The 23,688-nt window shown below is 44.8% G+C and overlaps 1 protein-coding gene and 1 pseudogene across 2 annotated transcripts; one reads left to right on the plus strand and one right to left on the minus strand.

The window, feature by feature from the left end:
• Window positions 1-5,748: 5,748 nt before the first annotated feature.
• On the plus strand, window positions 5,749-13,373 carry TMEM177 (transmembrane protein 177). Its single transcript, XM_084644068.1, has 2 exons — window positions 5,749-5,890; window positions 12,326-13,373. The coding sequence occupies exon 2, from the start codon at window positions 12,340-12,342 to the stop codon at window positions 13,267-13,269; it is 930 nt and encodes a 309-aa protein (XP_084500194.1). The 5' UTR covers window positions 5,749-5,890; window positions 12,326-12,339; the 3' UTR covers window positions 13,270-13,373.
• A 184-nt stretch (window positions 13,374-13,557) lies between these two features.
• LOC311528722 (fibrinogen-like protein 1-like protein pseudogene) lies at window positions 13,558-23,688 on the minus strand (annotated as a pseudogene). Its single transcript has one exon. The product of its transcript is annotated as a fibrinogen-like protein 1-like protein pseudogene (transcript).

Raw genomic sequence — 23,688 nt, forward strand, 5'->3', positions numbered from 1 at the left:
CTAAAAGTTCTAAGACTCCATTCCTGTTCTGTCCCCGGCCAAGACGACTACAGACAGACACACAAACCCTTTGTTTCTCTCCCTCCTCCCAGCTTTTGAAAGTATCTTGTCTCCTCATTGGTCATTTTGGTCAGGTGCCAGCGAGGTTACCTTTAGCTTCTTAACCCTTTACAGGTGAGAGGAGCTTTCCCCTGGCCAGGAGGGATTTCAAAGAGGTTTACCCTTCCCTTTATATTTATGACAACAATAGTGCCTAGGGACCAGTCAGAAACGGGGCCCAGTTGTGCTAGGCACTGTACAAATACAGGGCAGTAATTGGTCCCTGCTCCAGAGAGTTTGCACTTATCTATACTTACAGTTCTGCCGCTGCACCCATGCAGTGCTTAATGAAGATGCTACCTACACCAACGGGAGAGCTTCTCCCATCAGCGTAGGTACTCCACCTCCCCAAGAGGTGGTAGCTGTGTCAAAAGGAGAAGCCCTCCCATCAATGTAGTGCTGCCTACACTGGGAGTTAGGTGAGTATAACTGTGGTGCTCAGGGATGTAGATTTTCCACACCGCAGAGCAACGTAGTTATACCAGCATACATTTGTAGTGTAGACCACGGCTGAATAATCTCCTTTCCTGCCACTAATCCTGTTCTCCTACCAGTGGTTCACACAATACATTGCACAAATGTGCAAGGAGGCATTAACCTCATGACTCTGTTGAAATATACAAGAGCTACCTTAAGTAGCGATGTGCCTGAGACCCACAATTCCGATATGGTTTTGAGTCTGGATTGTATAATTTCCCTCCCTACACCACCACTAAAGTTCAGGTATGTTTGGTTTCAAGGTTCAGGTTCAGGCCAGCTCCATGGATGAATCTCATATAACAGAGCAGAGAATCAGGCTTGGAATCTTTATGGATTGTTGCAATGGATCAACTTCAAACTCATAAAGAATCACTGAACTAACCATCCTTATCTGGGTGATCATACAGTCAAAGAAGCAACATAAGGGAACAAACTCTTCAACAGAAACTGAAGTCAATGACCAAAAGGTCAAACACTTTTACAATTCACTCTTTAACAAGAACCAACATTTCAATTGATACATAGTATCCATCAGCAAGGATTTGTCCAGAAATGTATAGATTTGAGGATGGGGGAATAGGCTATCTAGAAATCTATTTCTTTTCCTGTAAAAGATCAAACTGAAAATGTAATTTCTTATGGAAGGAATAGCTTACAGCGTGTCCTATAGCACCACCTAGCAGGTTAATTTAAAAAGTGATCTATGTGCCTAAATCTTTGACTATGTGATAAAGTGACTGCACAGCTCTGTCCTACCATGTCATTGCTTCATTCCTAAATGCCTGTTGAAACCAGAATCTAATCTGGTTTTGGATTAGACATTGAAACTTGACATAGGATACAAGAAACTCAGTAGGGTTTGGGTTTCTACTTTTTAAAATAAATCTTATTTATTATGAAACTGTCAAGAGAAACCCGTGTAAAACTCTCTGATGAGAATCATGATTGACAAATTTGCTCCACTAGCATGAGGGAACTTTCTACTACAAGAGTAAAACTCATCTGTGCCACACACAGTTTCCTGGGGTGCTGATCCCAGAGAGTGGAATGAACGATCCCAGAGAGTGGAATGAACTTTCGCAGGACCTAAGAGCTATCGTAAACCTCACCACCTTCCTTTCCAAGTGCAAGGCACTATTTAAAAAACAAACAAACAATAAAATAACCTTCTGGACACTGCACAGGCTGTTCTCCCTCTGGGGAGAGGGTGGGAGAGAGAATGACCACACATGGTAGATGTTAGTCACATCACTTAATGAATTCCTAGTAAGATACTAAGATGATGAGGGATATGTAAGAACCTATATAGATCATTTTGCAGGAAAGCATTTGGAGTTGCTGCACTGAAACGCATATGGGTGGAATGAACCTTTGGAAATTCACTTCCTCCTAACTGAAGTTGGAATAACATACTTTTTTTTTTTCCTGAGCCTAAATGACTGTTGTGTTGTGTGGCCTCCTGGAGCTTCAGAGTTACGTTTTTGTTGCAGACAAAATAGCTAGAGTGTTTCCAAGATGTGAAGTTCTCTTTTCATTGCACATCCTGTAAAGTTGGGGCTACACTGATTGTAGACACATCCCCGAGGAAGGGGTGGGATGTCCATGGCTTCAGTTTGATGCTCGTGCAATTAAGGCCTTAATCAGATGAGGAAGGGTTAAAGGATCCGGCCCTTCAGTTGTTGGATCCTAAGGACAGGGACTTATTTTTTTATTTTTTATTTTAAATCACCATGCCCATCACCATAGCGCTTTTGTATTACTCCTAGCAGCAAACCCAGGGCCAACTCTATGTTGCAGTATGAGAGGTCCTGCTTTCAATGGGAATGAGACATTCATTTCTGCAAACAGTGTGGAAACGTAGCCCTTATTAATGAGTGCTACTCTCATAACATTTTTGTGGTTACTTTGTGCTGACAGTAGCCTATTCTTTATTTATTTACTTAAATTTAACCTCCTCCTAACAAGCCTATTTGCTCTTCTTTGTGACTTAGGAGAAAGGAGCTGTTCAGAGAGATTCTTCTTCCCAGAATGCATGTTTCAGAGCCCTCCTCCACCCCACCTCCCCGCCTTAAATAACTGCTTGCTCTTTGCATCTGTTCTGGATACAGTTTGCACAGCTGTCCAGAGCATATGTGAACAGGTAACTTTTCCAGTTGGCACCAATGAGCCATTCAACAGCTGCTTCTGGTTTTTCTTCCCCAGAGGTATGGTAGTATCAAACCATGCATGTGTCAATGGTGTAACAGAAACCTTGAGATGCCAGCACATTTGGGGGAAAGAGTTGTGTTAGCCTGTGGCGGGATGTTTTGTGTGAGATAAATCAGACCTTTCTTTTTATCTCGGCGATATGCACAGAAAATCAGAGGGTGAAATTCTGGTCCCATCAAAGTCAATAGGAATTTTGCCATTGATTTTTTTTTTTTTCCCCAGTGGAGCCAGGATTTCACTCAGGGAGCCTAAATTATTGTAAGTGAAACACAGAACTTCTGACTTGCAAAAAACCAGTCTGAATAGGACTGGTTGAAAAATGCTCTATATTTTCCACAAATAAAATTTTACAATAAAACAAAATATTTTCATTTGATTTATTTTTAGGTGGATTTTAAAAAAATCCCCATAAAATGAAAACCCAAACACATAGTTTTGTTTTTTGGAGAACAGAAATTTTCAGAATCCCCGACCCCTTTTCTTTCCTTTTCCTCTTCCTCCTTCATTCTCCTGCCCCAACCAACTCCACCGAAAAGGAAGGGGAAAAACACTTTTTTAGTATTTTAAAACCAAATTGTCTTTCAGTTTCTTATTGAAAAATGTTGAAATTTTCTGCCAAAATACCCTGCAAAACTTTCGGCAAACTATTTGTTTCGGTTGAAAAGCCATTTTCCTTGTTTTGATGAAAATATGTCTCCCTGCTCCAAGTCTGAATAATAATTCACTTTGTTTATTAATGCAATAATTTACCAATACTGTAGGCAGTGTAGCTGGAGATATTACCTCACCCACTGTTTCTCAACAAAGGTATGCAGATGTCTGTCTGCCAGTGAGTACATCGACTCATCTAGATATTTGCCTAGTTTTAAAGAGGCTACATAAAAAGCACTAACAAAGTCAGTGCAAACTAAAATTTCATATGGACAATGACTTGTTTATACTGCTCTCTATATTATGCACTGACATCTGAAAGTACAATATTTATATTGATTTTATTTTATAATTATGTGGTAAAATGAGAACGTACGCGATTTTTCAGTAATGGTCTTTGACGCCTGTATTTTTATGTCTGATTTTGTAAGCAAATAGGTTCTAAGTGTAAGCAGTGTCAGGATGAGCTCCACCCTGACATCTGGTGGTGAGGTGTGGCAAGTTGTGGAAAAGAACTTCAGGGGCCGATCTCATTTGCATAGGCACACCCACCCCGCCTAGAATGAGACCATAGCTGCCCAAATGGTCACTTTGGCTGCTGTCCCAGTGTCTCTGTTATTGGGGCAGGAAGAATAAATTGTTATTACCCTGATTATGGGAACTGTGCTTGGAACTGTACGTGACCTTTTGTTATGATGGAGGGATTCACCATCAACTAAGTAGCACTCGCTAGGCAAGGGTCATGGGTTCCAAAACTGTGTGAATGGAGAGAGGTTGGGGATAAGTACTAATACTTGGTGGCATGGGCCCCTTGGTGAGGGCCTTACATGCTAATTGCACTTTCTCCACTGTGGAATATCAGAGCTAATTTTGATTTCATTAGAAGTCTAGTTATAGGCTGCTGAGCTCATTTTGGGCTGACAGTGCACCAGCACTGGGGCTCCCCTACTACAAGCTGAATTCACCTAAGAGCTGAAATCACTGAGTGTTGTGTTAAGTAGTGGGGGAGCCTGAAGATATATTGTGGAGCAGTTGGCGGGCCGGCTGGAGTGCCTTGCGGACCGGCTGGTGGAGCAGTTTGTGGATGGCAGGAGCTGCTTGTGGGCCGTGGAGCTGAGCGAAGGAGTTCGTGGGGCGGCTGGCAGAGCGGAGCGCAGCTGAGCGAAGGAGTTCATGGGGCGGCTGGCAGAGCGGAGCGCAGCTGAGTGAAGGAGTTCGTGGGGCGGCTGGCAGAGCGGAGCGCAGCTGAGTGAAGGAGTTCGTGGGGCGGCTGGCGGAGCGGAGCGCAGCTGAGCGAAGGAGTTCGCGGGGCGGCTGGCGGAGTGTAGCGCCGCTATGGAGCTATGGGGCGGTCAGCTTCAGATCATGTAAGGTGCCTCTTACCCCCGTCCCATTTCCACCCAGGTTGGGACGTAAAGCTCCGCAGATAAACTTTCGAACTCTGGGGCTGCCCTGACCAGGGACAGAGACTTTTGGGGCATTGGACTTTTGGGACTTTGGGTGATTTGGGGTTGCTGGACTCAAGAACCGAAGGGAAAAGGGCATGCCCCAATTTGCTTGGGGTGGGTTTTTTGCTCGTGGGTTTTGTTATGAATCCTGTTGGTGGTGTTTCCCCAACATAATGCCACATTGTTTCTCTCTGTTATTAAAAGGCTTTTGCTACACTCAGACTCTGTGCTTGCGAGAGGGGAAGTATTGCCTCTTGGAGGCGCCCAGCGGGGGTGGTATATATTGGTCCCAGGTCACTGGGTGGGGGATCGAGCCGGTTTGCATTGTGTTATTGGAATGGATCCCCTAGATATTGAACCCGGCCCTTGTTGCTGCCAACTCTGACGGGCAGAAGGGTTACATAAGTGAGGTGAAACTTGGGGTATGCAAGACAAATCTGGCTCCTGCAAGGGGCACAGTAGTCTGGAAAAGTTGAGAACCAATGTGATCTTTATGAGCTTGAAGAGAAAGGGCGGGGAGTGAGCCCACTGTCTCAGCCATACATTTAACCTGAGGATGCCACTGTGTAAACACAAGCCAGCGCTTTCACAGCTGTGTGTCTACAACCCCGGAGATAAACACTCCCAGGCTTGGGGGCCTTTGCTAGCCAGCCCCGGATGCAAACGCTGTGGCCCTGGCTTCTGTGGGTAACGCAGAGTAAACTGCATGCCCGGCTGCTGACGCTGACACAGGCTCGGCCCTTGCCAGCGTAGCTGATTTTTCAGTGTGAGCTTTTCAACGCTCAAAGCCCACGTGACCCCCCCCCCCCCCCAAAGAGGTCAGACAGCCTCGGGCGCGCAGCAGCGGAGGGTGACACGCTGCCCGCGTTGCTATGACGACCCCAGCCGCCGGTCACGTCCCCCAGCTGCTTTGCGGCCATGCTGAGTTTTCGCCCCAGCCCTCCGCTTTACGGCACGCGCTTCCCGCGCGGCGCGAGGTCCCCAGCCGCGGCCGCGGCAGGCAGGTGAGGCGCGGAGTTGGGCCCTTGGGGCATGGGGCGCAGCCGGCTCCGCGCAAAGACCGGGTGACCCGGGTGCAAGAGAGAGGACAGCCCTCCTTTGCTGTGCCTGGGGGGCTGGGTGGGCAGGCTGCAGGGTTCAAGGGGGGCGGGGGCCGAGGGAGCTGCCTGCTTTGTGCCCAGTGAATACAAGGTTTTAAGCGGGGGGGAGGGGGGGGGTTGATTTTCTTCTCACCCTGGTCTTACCGGCATTTCCTTTGGCTGCCTTGAGGTTACTCCTGAGTGACACGCACGTAAGGGAGAGAGGAACTGGGCGCTGTACCCTCAGCTCTCATGATTCTTGTGAAATCACTTGGGGTCCCGTCCCCCCCCCCCCCCCGCCTTGTCACAGCAACTATGAAGCTCCTCCTTCCTCTCCTTTTAGGCCCAATCCTGCTTTCACTGAAGTGACCAATAAAACTCTCAGGGACTTAAGTGAGAGGAAGATTGAAACCCGATTCTGAATGGCTACCTCAATTTCTTATGCTCGTGTAACTCCACTGAGATCCCTTACAAGGGTTTATAAGACAGCCTGCTGGAAGAATTTGAATGGGAGGGAGTTTTACTCCAAGGGCAGTAAGAGAGACTTTTAAGGGCCTGATTCCCAGCTGACTCCACCTTGTGTTGTCATGTTCCCAGTGATGCCCATTACCATGATATTTGGTGTTTTTTCTTAAAGTTCAGGTCCCAGAGCTATGTGATTAAATCAGAGTTTCTGCTTTCCTGTTTAAAAAATCGTTTCTAAGAGTCAAGATTATAGAGAAAAGATTGGTTTCAGAGTAACAGCCGTGTTAGTCTGTATTCGCAAAAAGAAAAGGAGTACTTGTGGCACCTTAGAGACTAACCAATTTATTTGAGCGTGAGCTACATGAGCTTGAGCTTTCGTGAGCTACATGCTCAAATAAATTGGTTGGTCTCTAAGGTGCCACCCGTACTCCTTTTCTTTTAGAGAAAAGATTGAAATCATTAACCCTTTAGGTTAGGAAAGGCAGGTTAAGGAAAAGACTTTTCTTAAAACTATTGATGCATCTGAAGAAGTGCGGGTTTTTACCCACGAAAGCTTATGCCCAAATAAATCTGTTAATCTTTAAGGTGCCACCGGACTCCTTGTTGTTCTTAAAACTTCATAACTTTTAAACCAGGTCCTGTAAAAACATGACATGGACTCATGGTTGTTGAACACTTGGGGTTGGCAGCGCTACTTCCACCTGGGGAAAGGGATGGAAGTCTCACCAAATTAGAATGGTGGTAGTGTTTGATCCCCACTTTGCCCAGGTGTGAAGTGGAGAATTGGGCACATTTATTTTAAGTAAAAGAACATCTCTTATTGGAATCACTCAGTGAAACTTGGCTCTGGGCACTGCAAGGGCAGCATTAATTTGGGAGTCAAATTTGCAGTATAAAAATCATTAATGCTATGAAAAATTGAAGGGCAAAAGTTCCTTAATATATCTTTTGCCCAGCCTTCCCCCTCTCAAGAAGTAATTTTAACAGAAATAAAGGGCCGTGATCTTGCAGTCCTCTGCTACTAGTCCTCATGGACTTCAATAGATCTCCTTGCTTGAGTTAGGGACTGCAGGCAGGATGAGGCCCAATGACAGAAACATAGCATTGCACCTTACATTAGGGCCAAGTGTTGTAAACCCTTGTGTGACTTCCGTGGGGACTGATCAAATAAGTAAGAAAATCCAGGATTTGTGCCATAAAAACCGTCCTTTAGTCTCAGTTTTCAGTTGCCTTTTTCATAAGTATGTTGTATAAGATTATGAATAAAAATACCTATCATACACTTAAAGGACCATGTCCTCAGCTGGGTTGCAAACCTGGTTTACACCAGCTGAGGATCTAGTCTAAAGATTTGGGTAGCAGTTGAAAAAGCTATTGAGAAGTAGTCCCTTGTTTTTATTATTATAGGTTTTTGTGGGGAAAAAAACAGGATGATTATTTCTTCCAAATTCTCCTGGTTATTCCCCACATTGTGTATGTGGTACAGCAGCTAGGTTCCAATCCTGTAATGAGCTCAGCATGGATGTAAGGGCCATCTCACATGGCTTCTGAGCACCGTGCAGGCAGAGCTCAGTTGTAAGACTGAAGCCTTATCTGCTATGGAAGTTCTGATTTTTCAAATTGAGGATTATGACTTGAAGGGGAAAAATAGGAGAAACTATGAATGACAATGTTGAAATGTGCATTATCTATTTAGAATTCTTCAAAATCTCGAAATTTTGCACAAGGTATTATCTGGTTTTTCTTCTACGATTATTTTGGTTTTTTACATTTTTTTACTTTTTAACCTTTTTCTGAAACCTTGGTTCCTGCTAAGCCAACCCCACAACTGGATAGTTACTTTTAAGAAAACTATTTGCAGGCCTGTTGTTTTGTGCTGTTGTAATCTACTGATTGTGTTTTCTGTACCTCCGAGCATATGAATCTTTTACCGACCACCTCTTGAGAGCCTGGCTCTTTGGCTGAAGCTGTAAAAGTGCGTACTTTTAGCTCGGAAGGTCACTGGTTCAATTCCCCATCTGGCTCAAAGTGGCATTTGGCACATTATCATCTCCCTTTGAAGTGCTGGCTGTTTCACTTTCAATGAAGTGACATTTTCAGTGACACGTTAGCTTTGTGAATATGCCAAAGGTCACTAATGGCAAAGAGGTTTTTCAGGTTTATCATTGGCAATGTCACTGAAATGTACCTGAAATGTACAACTCGGCTATAATATCGAGGGTTTTTTTCAATATATTAGGGCCTGATCCAGAAAATTGTGCGCTCTAACCAAATCTTCTTTGATTAACTTAAACATCTCTTTTGGAGGCACAGAGGAGACTCAGCATCTCAAATCATTAACAGAACATAAGGGTAGATTGTAAGACTACAGGTAAATACAATACCATAGTTCTGCCTTAATTTATGTGTCAAGACCGGCATTATTGTTATTTATTAAGCACCTACTATGTTCTCACTGCTGTACAAGGCATTTAGCGAGACAGTCCTTGGATCAGAAAATTTACAGTCTGAAAGACAGTCCTAGGAAGAGGAAAGAGAAATGGCAGACAATGAAGAGATCCAATTAATTTGATCACTTTTAGGTTTTTCTGTATAATACTCATTGTTGCTGCTGATCACTATGGGAGGAGATTTTCAAAGGCACAGAGGGGAATTAGGCCTCCAATTCCCTTTGACCATCAATGAGACTTACATACTGATTTCCCCCTCTATATCTTCATGTCTCCTCCTAAAATGATGTGATTCTAGTACTTATGGGGGCAGATGCCACAGTCACTGGGCTTCCACATGAGCAAAGGGCTCTGCTGTGCCTGAAAATTTCCAGGGCTGGAGCCATAGGTATAACTGATTCCACCATCTCAGAGAAGCAGAAAATCTTGAACTAAAGGATTTGGCAGGTTAAAAAGTTTTTCCATCCCTTCATCTTTCTCTTTAAAGACTCAGAGAAGAGTTTCCTGCTTGGAAACTATTTCTGTTCCAAGTCCTACCCTGGCCAAGACTAGTTTACCTTTTTTGCGTTTCTTTTTTAAGAAGGTAATTATTTCAGAAAGATACAGGGCCATTTAAATTTTTTTGGAAGAATCCTTGTTTGGTTGTTTTTTTTCCTGGGAGAATAAGGAGAGTAATGCTATCACCAAAGCAAAAGACTCTGAGTCAAGAGAACTTTCAGCAATACTAGTGTAATCTACTCACAGTGGCACTCTGTGCGCCTCTCCCCGTGCGCCGCCCCCCCCACCCCCGTGGTGATTACTCTCGCTTTACAGGTATTTGGGCAAATAGTTCCCCTTTCCTTTGGCTTTGTTTCCTCCATTTGTAAAAGAGAAGATATTAATCCTTTCCTAGGTCGTTAGATTTAATTATTGTTAGAAATACCACTTTTGGATTCCTCAGATGCAGAACTGTTCAATAATGTATTATATTTTCAAAGAAACTGTTTTTTTTTAACTTTTTGAAAAATTTTCAGGCTCTGCTTAAAAAAAGCAAAAATGCATTGGTTTTCAATTGTTGAAAACTGAATAATTTTCAGTCTTTCACTCAAATTTCGAAACTGCAACTTTGCTTGAAAATATTTCTGCCTTGCTGCCAAGTCTTGATGAAATCTTAACCGTCTTTCCTTTGATGGAAAGCACTAAAGAACATGAAGTGTATTATGACAATTAACGCCAGTCAATATGCTTTTATAGAAAATAGGCATTGTCAAACAAACCTGATCTCATTCTTTGAGGAATTACACATTTGGTTGATAAAGGCAACTGTGTACATTAATGTACTTAGACTTAGTACCGCACAACAATATGATTATTGATATTGTATTTTGCTATTTTTATACATTAAATGAGAAAATGATCGCCATTGGGGAATCATAATTGAACAGGTGTGTTTCTTGTGTTACTCAAGGATAAGTACTAGGCGCTAAGTCAGGGGTGGGCAAACTACGGCCTACGGGGCGAGTGCAGCCTGCAAGCCGTTTTAAGCCAGCCCGCAAGACACACCAGGCGGCTCAGCCCTGCTCTGGCGCTGGGTCGGGGCCGCACCACGTGGCTCCCAGAAGCCGCGGCATTGCCCCTCTCCAGCTCCTACCTGCTCCAATGGGAGCTGCAAGGGTGTTGCTTGCAGATGGGGCAGTGTGCAGAGCTGCCTGGCCGCACCTCTGCATAGGAGCCAGAGAAGGGACGTACCTCAAGAGGCTCCCGGAAGCAGTGGCAGGTGCTGCTCGGAGCCTGCACCCCTTGAGCCTCTCCCCACGCCTCTGCCCCAGCCCTGATCCTCCTCCCGCTCTCCAAACCCCTTGATCCTAACCCGGAGCACCCCCCTGCACCCCAAATGCCTCAGCCCCACCCCAGAGCCTGAACCCCCTCCCTCACCCCAATTCCAATTTTGTGAGCATTCATGGCCCGCCATACAATTTCTATTCCCCGATGTGGCCCTTGGGCCAAAAAGGTTGCCCACCCCTGCGCTAAGTTATTCAGCATTTTCATCAATGATCTGGAAGTAAATATAAAATCACTGCTGATAAAATGTGCAGATGACACAGATTGGAGGAATGGTAAAAAATGATGAGAACAGGGCAGTCATACAGACCCATCTGAACCACTTGGCAAGCTGGACACATTCAAACAAAATGTGTTTTTTATACAGCCAAATAAAATAAATTTAAAAATCTGGGAACAAGGAATGCAGGCCATGCCTACAGAATGGGAGGTTGTTTACTGGAAAGCAGCAATTCTGAAAAGGATTTAGGGGTCATAATGGACAAGCAAGTCAATGTGACCTTTCAGTCCGATGCTGTGGGGGAAAAGGACTAATGCAATCCTTTGATGTATAAATGGGAGAGCTGTGAGTAGAAGTATGGAGGCAGTTTTACCCCTGTATATGGCACTGGTCCAGTATCAGTCTCACTACTGCATACAGTGCTGGTGTCCACATTTTTGAAAGGATGTTGCAAGTTGGAGAGGGTGCAGAGAAGAACCACAAAAATGATTCAGGGCTGGAGAAAATGCGTTGCAATGAAAGTCTTAAAGAGCTCAATATGCTCAATTTATCAAAAAGAAGATTGAGAGGTGACTTGATTACAGTGTTTAAGTACCTTCATGGGGAGAAAATACCAGGTATTAAAGGTCCCTTTAATCTAGTGGAGAAAGGCATAACAAGAACCAGTGGCTGGAAGCTGAAGCCAAACAAACTCAAATTAGAAATAATGCACACATTTTTACCTGTGATGGTGATTAACCACTGGAACAGACGACCAAGGGAACAGGTGGATTCTCCCATGCTTGATGTCTTCAGACCAAGACTGGATGCCTTTCTGGAAGATATGCTTAAGCCAAACACAATTTATTGCACTCGATAGGGGGTAATTCAGTGAAATTTAACAGCCTGTGTTATACAGGAGGGTCAGACTAGATGATTACAGTGATCCCTCTGCTGTTAATATCTAAACTATGTGACTGATGGAACAGAAGTCATCTGAGTTACAAAAAACTGTTGTGGCAAGGGGCAGATTTGCAGTATTGGGTAAAACAGGGTATTCCATTCAGAATATGTTAGTAAATGGATGTGGTGACATTACCATAATACTGATATATTACCCTAATTACAATGAACTGATTTAATGGAGGAGAAAAAGGGATTGATTCCTTCTGGGCCTCTGTATCAACCAGTTTGCATTCTGAAGCACAAGAGCATGAGATTAAGTCTCTGTATAACAAAAGGGTTTAACATTTTCCTTGTTGTAGTATGGTTGTATCCTACTTATTCTTGTATTTATATCTTTGTGTATAAATAGAGTGGAGTGATTTCCTGGATATCGGGCTCTGCTTGTTTAAAATAATCTTAAATGAAAGGGGACCCATATGTGCATCTTTTAATTCCCTGTTTGTGTGTTGTTATGAACAGGTTGGAAGTTGGCTATGGCAGGTCCGTTCCTGTGGAAGGCAGCTGCGTTGGTAGAGAAGCACAGGACTGGCTTGTTGGCAGTGTCCTGCGCTGGGCTGTTTGGGGCTAACCTTTCCTATCATGTCTTTCCTGAGCAGACGTTCAAACTGTGGTATCAGTGCTGGACTAAGGGGCAACCGGCTGAGCTCTCAGAGAAGCTACGCAGCCTCTTCCACGATGTTCTGGGAGATGTTGGCGTGAAGTGCGTGAATTGTTACCAACCCTTTGCAGCTTTTGGCTTCCACCCAGTGAGTGCTGGGATCCCATGGCTGCCTGCAGGTTCTCTGGTGGGCATCCCTGCCAATTTCAATAGCACCGCGGAGGACAGACAAGGAATTGTCAACCGTGTCGTTGTGATAAATGGCAGAGAAGTGGACTGGGAGAGTAAACAAGGGCTAGCTTTGAAGGAAGCCCTGATGTTTTCACCAGAGGCTCAGAAGTTTGCCATTGCCAGAGAGATTGTGTACTTGCAAAGCAATAGCCCTGCAGTTTATGCAGCTGTGCCTCCTGCTTGCTTAGCTGGCACCTGTCTGTCTGGGGTGGCTATAAAGCAGCTTCTGGGCTTGTATTCTGGCCCCAGGGTGTTTCGAGGCATTTATAACATCACCATTGCAGCAATCGGACTTGTTGGCTACTTTCTTGCTTATGATGCCGTGAGCCACGCACTAGACTACAGGTCGGATAGAAAGGCAGCCACCATTTCCAAAGACTACGCCAGAGGTGGGGTGGAATTCTACGACAGAATCCTGTCCCGGAACAGGACACTCCGCACTCTTTTGGGCAAACAAGGAGAGAAAATTTATGCCCCTAGCGGTAATCTTTTCCCTAGGTATTGGTTTAGATTAAAGCACGCTCCATACACTTCCAGAAGAGACTTGCTCGTTAACATTTTAAGAGCGCCCTAGGCATAGGAAGGGAGTGATTGGATTTTAAACTTGTAAATTATGTATTCTCTTGGAACGCCACTGTGCTGCCTTCCTCTCCCGTCCCCTGCAACGTCATTCATGCTCTGCTTTTTTTTTTTTTTTTTTTTGCATATAGTTTGGAAGTACTGTTTAATTTTTCATTCACTGGATGCATCTCTCTTAAAAAATTAAAGACCTGTTTCAAAAGTCCTCTGTCCTACATGCATCTTAAACACTAAAGCCCACTCAGGGAATGTTACTTCTCAGACACTGATCTGGAAATGCTGGTGCTTTACTCACCTATAGTTTTGAAATAATTTCTAAAGAATGCAAAAGGTGAAGTACCCCACACAGAATTTTTGTGGCATTAATTTAAAGAGGGGTGAATGTGTGTGTGTATATTATACATATTCTCCACCCCTCATGTGGCACAGCCTAAAGGAATGGTGGGAGCTCTATCACATCCAACGAGACATTTAAAATAGCCTAGACAATACAGTGTAAGTTGCTCTCATTCTGCTTGTGAATTACATTTTTTTGCCACTTATGCTGTAAGGCACAGTGTCCCCGAGTGGTCCAGCTGGTGTGGGGCAGCGTCTTGTTATCCCCAATTCAGGGCTGTGGCTAAAAGTCAAGAGACCCATTAACTCTTCCTTTTTTAACTCACTCAGAACTTGGGAGCTGCCATCTTGCTGCCTGTTGAAAAATTAAGACAGGAAAAAATTTGCTCTCCCCATTAAATTGCATGGGAGAAGCAAGGTGCTATGAACAGGGGTTTTAGTGTTTTGTTCTTTGTTTTAAGTAAGTTGGAATCTTTATGGAAATTTTCATTATGTCGCTTTGCATATGAAGTGTAATGGGAGGGAGGCTGGTAGGAAGAGTTGAGTGAGCCAGGCTACTGCCAATGTAGTGGGTGGGGTGAATCTTTAAATGTTTGGTGGAAAAGCAAGGCTGGGGAGAGTTGTAAGTATGTATTGGGTGAAACTGGAGAACTTGGGCAGGGAACCTGGCATTTGGGCAAAGATTAGGCTAAGGGAAGGGGGGACAGGTTTTGAGGAATACAGGGTATTTAGAAAACAGATTGTATTCTTTAAAGCTTCTGTCTATAAAGTGTGACCCTAGTGGATAGAGCACTGGATTGGGAATCTGGAGCCCTGGGTTCTGTTCCTGTCTCTGCCACTGGCCTGCTGAGTGACCTTGGGCAAGTCATTTCACCTCTGTGTGCGCCTCAGTTTCACCCTCTCTAGAGTGAAGATGATATTGACCTTCATAAAGTGCTTTGAGATCTGCTGATGAAAAGCACTATATATAAGGGCTTGATTTTATAATTATTAAAGAAAAACAAATATCGTTCAAGGGAGAGTAAAAGCAAAGATAACTGCATTTGTTGACAGGCAGGCTGCTCTTTCAAAACAGATTCAAACTTACCTAAAAACAGCAGCTCTCAGAGAACCTTTTTAATCTAAGAGAAAGAGTGGACCTGATTCTCCATTGCCCTGGACCACATGTAATCATTTTTCCCAGCACAAAGTCAGTGTTAAATGCCACCATTCTGACGTGGTAGCATTTTACACCCACTCTACTCTAGTGCAAATGACTACAACAAGCAATGGAGTTCATGCTTTCCTAAATTGTCTGTAACCGTAGCCACCGCAGGCTTTGGTCCAAGCCAGACTTCATCAGGAACTTATATAGCAGGGAGATTTTGTGTGTGTTTATTTTGGGGGCGGAATTTTGATGACAAATTGCTGGAATTTTCACTTAATATCAAAAGACTTAACAGAAATATTTGATTTGGGTAAAAGACACTGCACAGCATGTGTGCTAGATGAAAAATAATTTTATTGGGTTTGGTACCATTTGCACTGTTGCTTGCTCCTTACTGATGACAGTTGAATGTGATCAGAGAGGTTTAACATGCTATAAAGACATTTTTATTAGTAAGAGAATCAAAATCAGACATCCTTTCCGTAAGGAAAGCAGAGAAACCTGTAGCTCACACAACTTAAGGAAACACGAGTCTGCATTTTTATTTTTCTGTTAAACATTGCATCAGCTCATCAGAATACAGTGTACCAGGGTGGGAGTGTGTTCTAAACCCTGCTGCAGTACATATGAATGGGCTTCAGTAGCATGCTTGATTTTCTGCTGTCGCAGGAGGTCTGCCAGTGAAGGGCACCCCTGCGGTTCAGCTGGACATCATAACAGGAGTCAGACCACCACCCCCCTCCACTAACATCTGCACAGTTTTCCAAACTTGACCTGTCATTATCAGTGTCCTTAGCTGGAAATCTCATGTTCTCATGCATGTTCCTGGTTCTGGATGAACTAAGAGATTCTCCTGCATTACCCTCGTACATCCCTAACTTCAGCTGGTAAAAATCTTCCTCATCTCTCATGACGAAGCTGTCGTATTCTACATGTTTCTGCCTGCCCTGGGCATCAAGTAAATTTATCTGGACTTTGTACCATTTTTGCTTGGTGATGAGGTTGATAAACTTATTGCCAAGCCAGCGATCTCCCTCTAGGTCGCCAAAGCCATATTTGTAGGTTGTCCAGGCTTCTGACCATGTGAGCTCAGTGTTGTTGCTGTTTCTCTGGATTACTGTCCACCCAGTACCGCCATCCATCTATCACTGGACCACAGGCATGCGGCTTCCTTCAGGCTGTGTGATGTAGTAAAGGCCACTCTCACTGTGGTGTGAATGGAAAAGTTCATCACAGTCCCTTGGGAAAGCTGAGGCATAAAAGAAGTTGTAGATGATTGGCTGATTCTAAAACTCAAAGCTAAATTGCTTTGTCTCTTCTCAGAATAAGCTTAAAGCTAACATAAACAGGAGTATTAAAGGTCAAGACTGAAGTACATTGCCTGTGAAGTGTGGAGCCCTAGAACTGGAATATAACTCAGAATTTAGCCCATTATGTCAGATTCTTCCCTGGTGTAACTCCACCAGAATCCACAAAACTCACCAAGATTTACACTGGGAATGAATTTGACCACTTTTGTTTTGTTTTGTTTGCTATTACACAATTACTCCATACTAAATCCTGAGTGCACTAGGGGAATGGAGACCCGCCTTCAGAAGAACTGCAAGTCAGCTAAAATGGCAATTTAAAAAAATTAAAGAAAGTGCCTTGCCTGCTACCATAGCTTAGCACAGCCTTGTCTTAAGCGCCTGCAGGCCGTTCTCCTATGTAACATTAAAGCATATTATAAAGCCCCTGTGGTAGTAATGAATTTTCCAGCTGCTTCCTCTGTAACTGCAATGCAGCGGGTCTCTTTAGAAACTTCAAGGGCCTGTAAATGCTTCATTGTTCTCTCATCAGCTGTTCGGGTAACCTGTTTTGGAATGTAGATGTCAGTAAGTGTAATTCTTTTTTTAAAAGTACATGATCTGGCTTTCCAAGGAGCAGCTCATCATAAATATAAAGGGAAGGGTAACCCTTTCTGTATACAGTGCTATAAAATCCCTCCTGGCCAGAGGCAAAATCCTTTCACCTGTAAAGGGTTAAGACGCTAAGGTAACCTCGCTGGCACCTGACCCAAAATGACCAATGAGGGGACAAGATACTTCCAAATCTGGAAGGGGGGGAAAAGGTTTTTGTCTGTCTGTGTGATACCTTTGCCGGGAACAGATCAAAGATGCAAACTCTTCAATTCCTGTAGAGTTAGTAAGTAATCTAGCTAGAAAATGCATTAGGTTTTCTTTGTTCTTTGGCTTGTAAATTTGCTGTGCTGGAGGAAATGTGTATTTTTGTATCTTTTTGTAACTTGAGGTTTTGCCTAGAGGGATTCTCTATGTTTTGAATCTGACTGCCTATAAGATTATCTTCCGTTCTGATTTTACAGAGTTGTTCTCTTATCTTTTTTGTTCTTCTAATAAAGTTCTGATTTTTAAGAATCTGATTGGGTTTTTTGGGTCTTAAAAATCCAAGGGGTTTGTGCTCATCTTGTTTGTTCTCAAGCCTCCCCAGGAAAGGGGGCGTAAGAGCTTGGGGGGATATTTGGGGGAAAATAGGAACTCCAAGTGGTCCTTTCCCTGTTCTTTATTTAAAACACTTGGTGGTGGCAGCATTTTACCTAATCCAAGGGCAAAGACTTTGCGCCTTGGGGAAGTTTTAACCTAAGATGGTAGAAATAAGCTTAGGGGTTCTTTCATGCGGGTCCCCACATCTGTACCCTAGAGTTCAGAAGGAACTTTGATATGGTGGCAGAGTGGTGGGATCATTTTGAACCAGAAGCACGGCAGGTTTTGTAAAAGGTGATTACAGCTGCAGGTTCTGTCTCTCTGCCTGATTACAGAGCAGCTCCATGACAAAAGGATTTTTATGTAGGCTGAGAACAGCTATCAGAGACAAAGGTATCAGGTTACAGCACAGCAAATTTTACAAGCCAGGTTTTTGTTTTTTGTTTTTGTTTTAACTCTCGGGTATAGCTAGGTTAAAAACAGAGAGGCTAAGATGACAAAAAGCAATGCCAGCAGAAACTGGAGATAGCCAGACTGGAAGCATAAGAGAAAGAAAAGGAACACCAGAAATTGGTCGAATTAAAATGACTCGATAAGGAGGCAGAGAGAGCCCAGGAGGCTGCCCACCAGAGAGCTATGGAGGCAAAAGAAAAAGAAATGGAGGCTGCCCACAGGAGAGCTATGGAGGCAAGAGAAAAAGAAATGGAGGCAAAGGAAAAAGAAATGGAGGAGAGGGAAAAAGAGAGGAAGCATGCACTGGAGATAGAGAAGTCAAGGGCTCAGCAGAATATACTGAATAACCCTAAAATCGTTCCCCAACAATCCACAAATGGGAGCGACTATGTCCACAGTATGATGAATCCAGTGATATTGCTGAATATTTTCTCACCTTTGAGAGACTGTGCACACTCCATAAAATTCCTGATGCTCACAAGATGACCACATTGGTCGCAAAATTGATTGGAAGAGCTCTGGATATATTCAATAAGATGCCTATTGATGAGGCTTCTGACTATAATAAATTCAAGGATATGGTTTTAAAACAATTTCAAGTTACACCTGAAACTTACAGAGTAAAATTTTGAACCCTTAAGAGAGGGCCTGGACTAAGTAATGTGGCTTATGTAAACCAGATGACAGATCATTTTGATAAATGGATCAAAGGGCAGGATGAAACTAGCTTTGGAGGAATACGGGATTTGATGATACAGGAGCAATTCCTGAATATGTCCAAGGATGATATAACACAGCGTTTATGGGATAAGAAAATGGACTCAGCAGGAAATCTTGCTTTTTATGCTGATCAATGCAAGCAGTCCCAGACTGCCACAGAGATGGGGCAAACCGGAACAAAATGGGTGGAGGGAGGAGAGAGGAACAACCCTGGTCGCAGTTTGAGTGGATACCAGAAGGGACACCCTCAGACCACACCCTACTACCAGGGGCAGCCCAAGGCCTCAACTGTACACCAAGGAACACTCTAGACACCTTATCGTCCCACCACACGGTTCTCCAGCAACCCACCTCGCCCCAGTGACCAGTCAGCTGGGTGATGTTTTAAATGTAACAGGCCAGAGCATGTAAAGGCCAACTGCCCCAAGAACCCCAACAGGATTTCAGTTCATTGCACCGGAATCACACCAGAGGTCCTCAGGCCCAGATGCCTCTTAGATACCCTCAAAGTGGAGGGAAACTGTGAATGTGGGTGGGAAGAAGGTTACAGCATGGTGGGACACCAGAGCACAAGTGTTGGCTGTCCACGCTTCCTTAGTGGACCCCAATTTAATCGACCCAGAGGTCCAAGTGACGATTCAACCCTTCAAGTCAAACTCCTTTGACTTGCCTACAGCCAAGTTGCCTGTCCAGTACAAGGGCTGGTCAGGAATGTGGACTTTTGCAGTCTATGATGATTATCCCATCCCCATGCTGTTGGGGGAAGACTTGGCCAATCATGTGAAGCTAGCCAAAAGGGTGAGAATGGTCACCCGCAGCCAGGCTAAGCAAGCTGTCACACCTAGCTCTGTTCTGGGGACTTCTACCAGGACCCGGTCAGGGGTGATGGAACCGGACCCCATGCCAACGTCTGCAACAGCAGTAGTGGATCCAGTCACAGAGACCCAGACAGAACCAGTCCCGGAACCGGTAGAACAACCAGCACCAGAACCATTGCCAGCACTGAATCCAGTGCTTGCAACCCCAACACCAGAGGGCCCCACCAAACCTGCACCGGCAGCAGCAGATAAACCTACACAAGAGGCTCAGCCGGAGTCTGAACCCCTTCATAGTGCACCAGCGGAGAGCGGTTCACAGTCAACGGAAACAGCCCCATCACCTGCATCGCTTCCAGAGGGACCAAGCCCAGGTCCACAATCCAATGAGGAACTGATGTCTCCAGCATGAAGAAAACAGTTCCAGACCGAACAGGAAGCAGATGAAGGCCTCCAGAGAGCTTGGACGGCGGCACGGAGCAACCCACCGCCTCTCAGCTCTTCTAATCGATCCAGCTTTGTTGTAGAAAGAGGACCTTTGTACAAGGAAATTTTCTGGTGGACACCAGGAAGACTGGCATCCTCAGAGACAGTTGATGGTTCCAACTGATTACCAGGTAAAGCTCTTAAGCTTAGCCCATGATCATCCTAGTGGCCATGCTGGGGTGAACAGAACCAAAGACCATTTGGGAAAGTCATTCCATTGGGAGGGAATGGGCAAGGATGTTTCTACCTATGTCCCATCTTGTGAGGTGTGCCAAAGAGTGGGAAAACCCCAAGACCAGGTCAAAGCCCCTCTCCAGCCACTCCCCATTATTGAGGTTCCATTTCAGTGAGTAGCTGTAGTTATTCTGGGTCCTTTTCCGAAAAAGACACCTAGAGGAAAGCAGTACATACTGACTTCCATGGATTTTGCCACCCGATGGCTGGAAGCAGTAGCTCTAAGCAACACCAGGGCTAAAAGTGTGCGCCAGGCACTAACGGACATCTTTGCCAGGGTAGGTTGGCCCTCCGACATCCTTACAGAGGCAGGAACTAATTTCCTGGCAGGAACTATGGAAAGCCTTTGGGAAGCTCATGGGGTGAATCACTTGGTTGCCACCCCTTACCACCATCAAACAAATGGCCTGGTGGAGAAGTTTAATGGAACTTTGGGGGCCATGATACGTAAATTTGTAAATGAGCACTCCAATGATTGGGACCTAGTGTTGCAGCAGCTGCTCTTTGCCTACAGAGCTGTACCACATCCCAGTTTAGGATTTTCACTGTTTGAACTTGTATATGGCCGCGAGGTTAAGGGGTCATTATAGTTGATGAAGCAGCAATGGGAGGGGTTTACAGCTTCTCCAGGAACTAACATTCTGGACTTTGTAACCAACCTACAAAACACCCTCCGAACCTCTTTAGCCCTTGCTAAAGAAAATCTAAAAGATGCTCAAAAAGAGCAAAAAGCCTGGCATGATAAACATGCCAGAGAGCGTTCCTTCAAAGTAGGAGACCAGGTCATGGTCTTAAAGGCACTCCAGGCCCATAAAATGGAAGCGTCGTGGGAAGGGCCATTCACGGTCCAGGAGCGCCTGGGGGCTGCTAATTATCTCATAACATTCCCCACCTCAAACCAAAAGCCTAAGGTGTACCATATTAATTCTCTCAAACCCTTTTATTCCAGAGAATTAAAGATTTGTCAGTTTACAGCCCAGGGAGATGACAACGCTTAGTGGCCTGAAGGTATCTACTATGAAGGGAAAAGTGATGGTGGTGTGGGAGAGGGGTACCTCTCCATGACCCTTGGGCGTATGCAGCGACAGCAGATCAAGGAGCTGTGCACTAGCTACGTACCGACATTCTCAGCCACCCCGGGACTGACTGAACGGGCATACTGCTCCATTGACACAGGTCACCCAATTAAAGTCCAACCTTACTGGGTGTCTCCTCAAGCTAAAATTGCTATAAAACGGGAGATCCAGGATATGTTACAGATGGGTGTAATCTGCCCCTCTGGCAGTGCATGGACTTCTCCAGTGGTTCTAGTTCCCAAACCAGACGGGAAGATACGTTTTTGCGTGGACTACCATAAGATAAATGCTGTAACTCGCCCAGACAGCTATCCAATGCCATGCACAGATGAACTATTGGAGAAACAGGGAAGGGTCCAGTTCATCTCTACCTTGGACTTAACCAAGGGGTACTGGCAGGTACCACTAGATGAATCCGCCAAGGAAAGGTCAGCCTTCACCACACATCTCGGGCTGTATGAATTTAATGTACTCCCTTTCGGGCTGCAGAATGCACCCGCCACCTTCTTAAAAACTTGTAGATGGTCTCCTAGCGGGATTCGGAGAATATGCAGTCGCCTACCTTGACGATGTGGCCATATTTTTGGATTCCTGGGCAGAACACCTAGAACATCTACAAAAAGTCTTTGAGCGCATAAGGGAGGCAGGACTAACTGTTAAGGCTAAGAAGTGTCAAATAGGCCTAAACAGAGTGACTTACCTTGGACACCAGGTGGGTCAAGGAACTATCAACCCTCTACAGGCCAAAGTGGATGCTATCCGAAAGTGGCCTGTCCCAAAGTAAAAGAAACAGGTCCAATCCTTTTTAGGCTTGGCCGGATATTACAGGCTATTTGTACCACAGTACAGCCAAATCGCCGCCCCATTGACAGACCTAACAAAAAAGAAACCACCAAATGCTGTTCAGTGGACCGAAGAATGTCAGAAGATCTTTAAGCAGCTTAAAGCGACACTCATGTCTGACCCTGTGCTAAGGGCCCCAGACTTTGACAAACCGTTCCCAGTAACCACAAATGTGTCCGAGTGTGGTGTGGGAGCAGTCTTAATGCAGGAAGGCCCGAATCAAGAATTCCATCCTGTCGTGTTTCTCAGCAAGAAGCTGTCTGAGAGGGAAAGCCACTGGTCAATCAGTGAAAAGGAATGTTACGCCATTGTCTACGCTCTGGAAAAGCTACGCCCATATGTTTGGGGACGGCGTTTTCCACCTGCAAACTGACTATGCTGCGCTACAGTGGCTTCATACTGCCACGGGAAATAACAAAAAATTTCTTTAGTGGAGTTTAGGTCTTCAAGATTTTGGTTTCGACATACAACACATTTCAGGAGCTTCTAACAAAGTGGCTGATGCACTCTCCCGTGAAAATTTCCCAGAATCAACTGATTAAATCATCCTTGAGATGTGGAGAAAATTGTTAGTCTTTATACAGTTAGTAGTATATTTAGAGGTGCATGTGTCTTATTAACTCTGTTTTCTCCTAGAGCTCCAGGAAGAAATCACAGCCAGTGTTTCACCCTATCTGTGATTTGGGGGGCGTGTCATAAAAATAAAGGGAAGGGTAACCACAGTGCTATAAAGTCCTTCCTGGCCAGAGGCAAAATTCTTTCTACTGTAAAAGGTTAAGAAGCTATGGTAACCTCGCTGGCGCCTTGTTATGGAGTCCCCGGGCAATGCTTTGGAACTGCTTCTTGTGAAGCCACTCAGGACTTTGGTGAAGTTTTCTTTTTGTGAGCAGCCTGTTTTTAGAGCAGAAAGCTCACATGGCTTCCACCTTCCTGGATTTGACCTCGGAGCATTTAGCATCTTTTGCCCCCCGTGCGCATCCCACAGTGAGTCCACCCAGGCGGGATCCTGGGGAAGCCAGAGGGTCCTGCACCCCAACTTCGCAGTCAGATGTGACTCTTAGCCAGCCAGTAAAACAGAGGTTTATTAGATGACAGGAACACAGTCTAAAACAGAGCTTGTAGGTACAGAGAACAGGAACCCTCAGCCGGGTCCATTTTGCGGGGCAGTGAGCCAGACAACCACGTCTGCACTTCGCTCCACGTTCCCAGCCAGCCCCAAACTGACTTATCCTCCGGCTCCTCCTTCTCTGGGCTTTTACCCTTTCCGGGGCCAGGAGGTCACCTGATTGCTTTGTTCTCCAACCCTTTAGCTATCAACTTGCAGGGGGGAATGGCCCAGGCCATCAGTTGCCAGGAGACAGAGTGTCGGCCATTTATGTACACTGGCCCTTTGCTCTCCAACAATTACACCCCCTTATCCTACCACCTAGAGACTTAAGAAATGCATAGGGGAAACTGAGGCACCCCTACAGTATTCAGAGGAAACATTAAGAACAGTCCCACTTATTCACACACCTGACCCAAAATGACCAATGAAGGGACAATACTTTCAAATCTGGAGGGGGGGAGGGGGAGAGAGGTTTTTGTCTGTCTGTGTGATACCTTTGCCAGGAACAGATCAAAGAAGCAAGCTCTCCAATTCCTGTAGAGTTAGTAAGTAATCTAGCTAGAAAATGCATTAGGTTTTCTTTGTTCTTTGGCTTGTAAATTCGCTGTGCTGGAGGAAATGTGTATTCCTGTTTTTGTATCTTTTTGTAACTTAAGGTTTTGCCTAGAGGGATTCTCTATGTTTTGTATCTGACTGCCTGTAAGATTATCTTCCAT

This window comes from Lepidochelys olivacea, assembly GCF_965140295.1.
Source record: "Lepidochelys olivacea isolate rLepOli2 genome assembly, chromosome: 11".
NCBI classification, from domain to species: Eukaryota; Metazoa; Chordata; order Testudines; family Cheloniidae; genus Lepidochelys; species Lepidochelys olivacea.

Coding starts and splice junctions, on each gene's coding strand:
- TMEM177 (XM_084644068.1), top strand. CDS start 12,340: ATGGCAGGTCCGTTCCTGTGGAAGGCAGCTGCGTTGGTAGAGAAGCAC.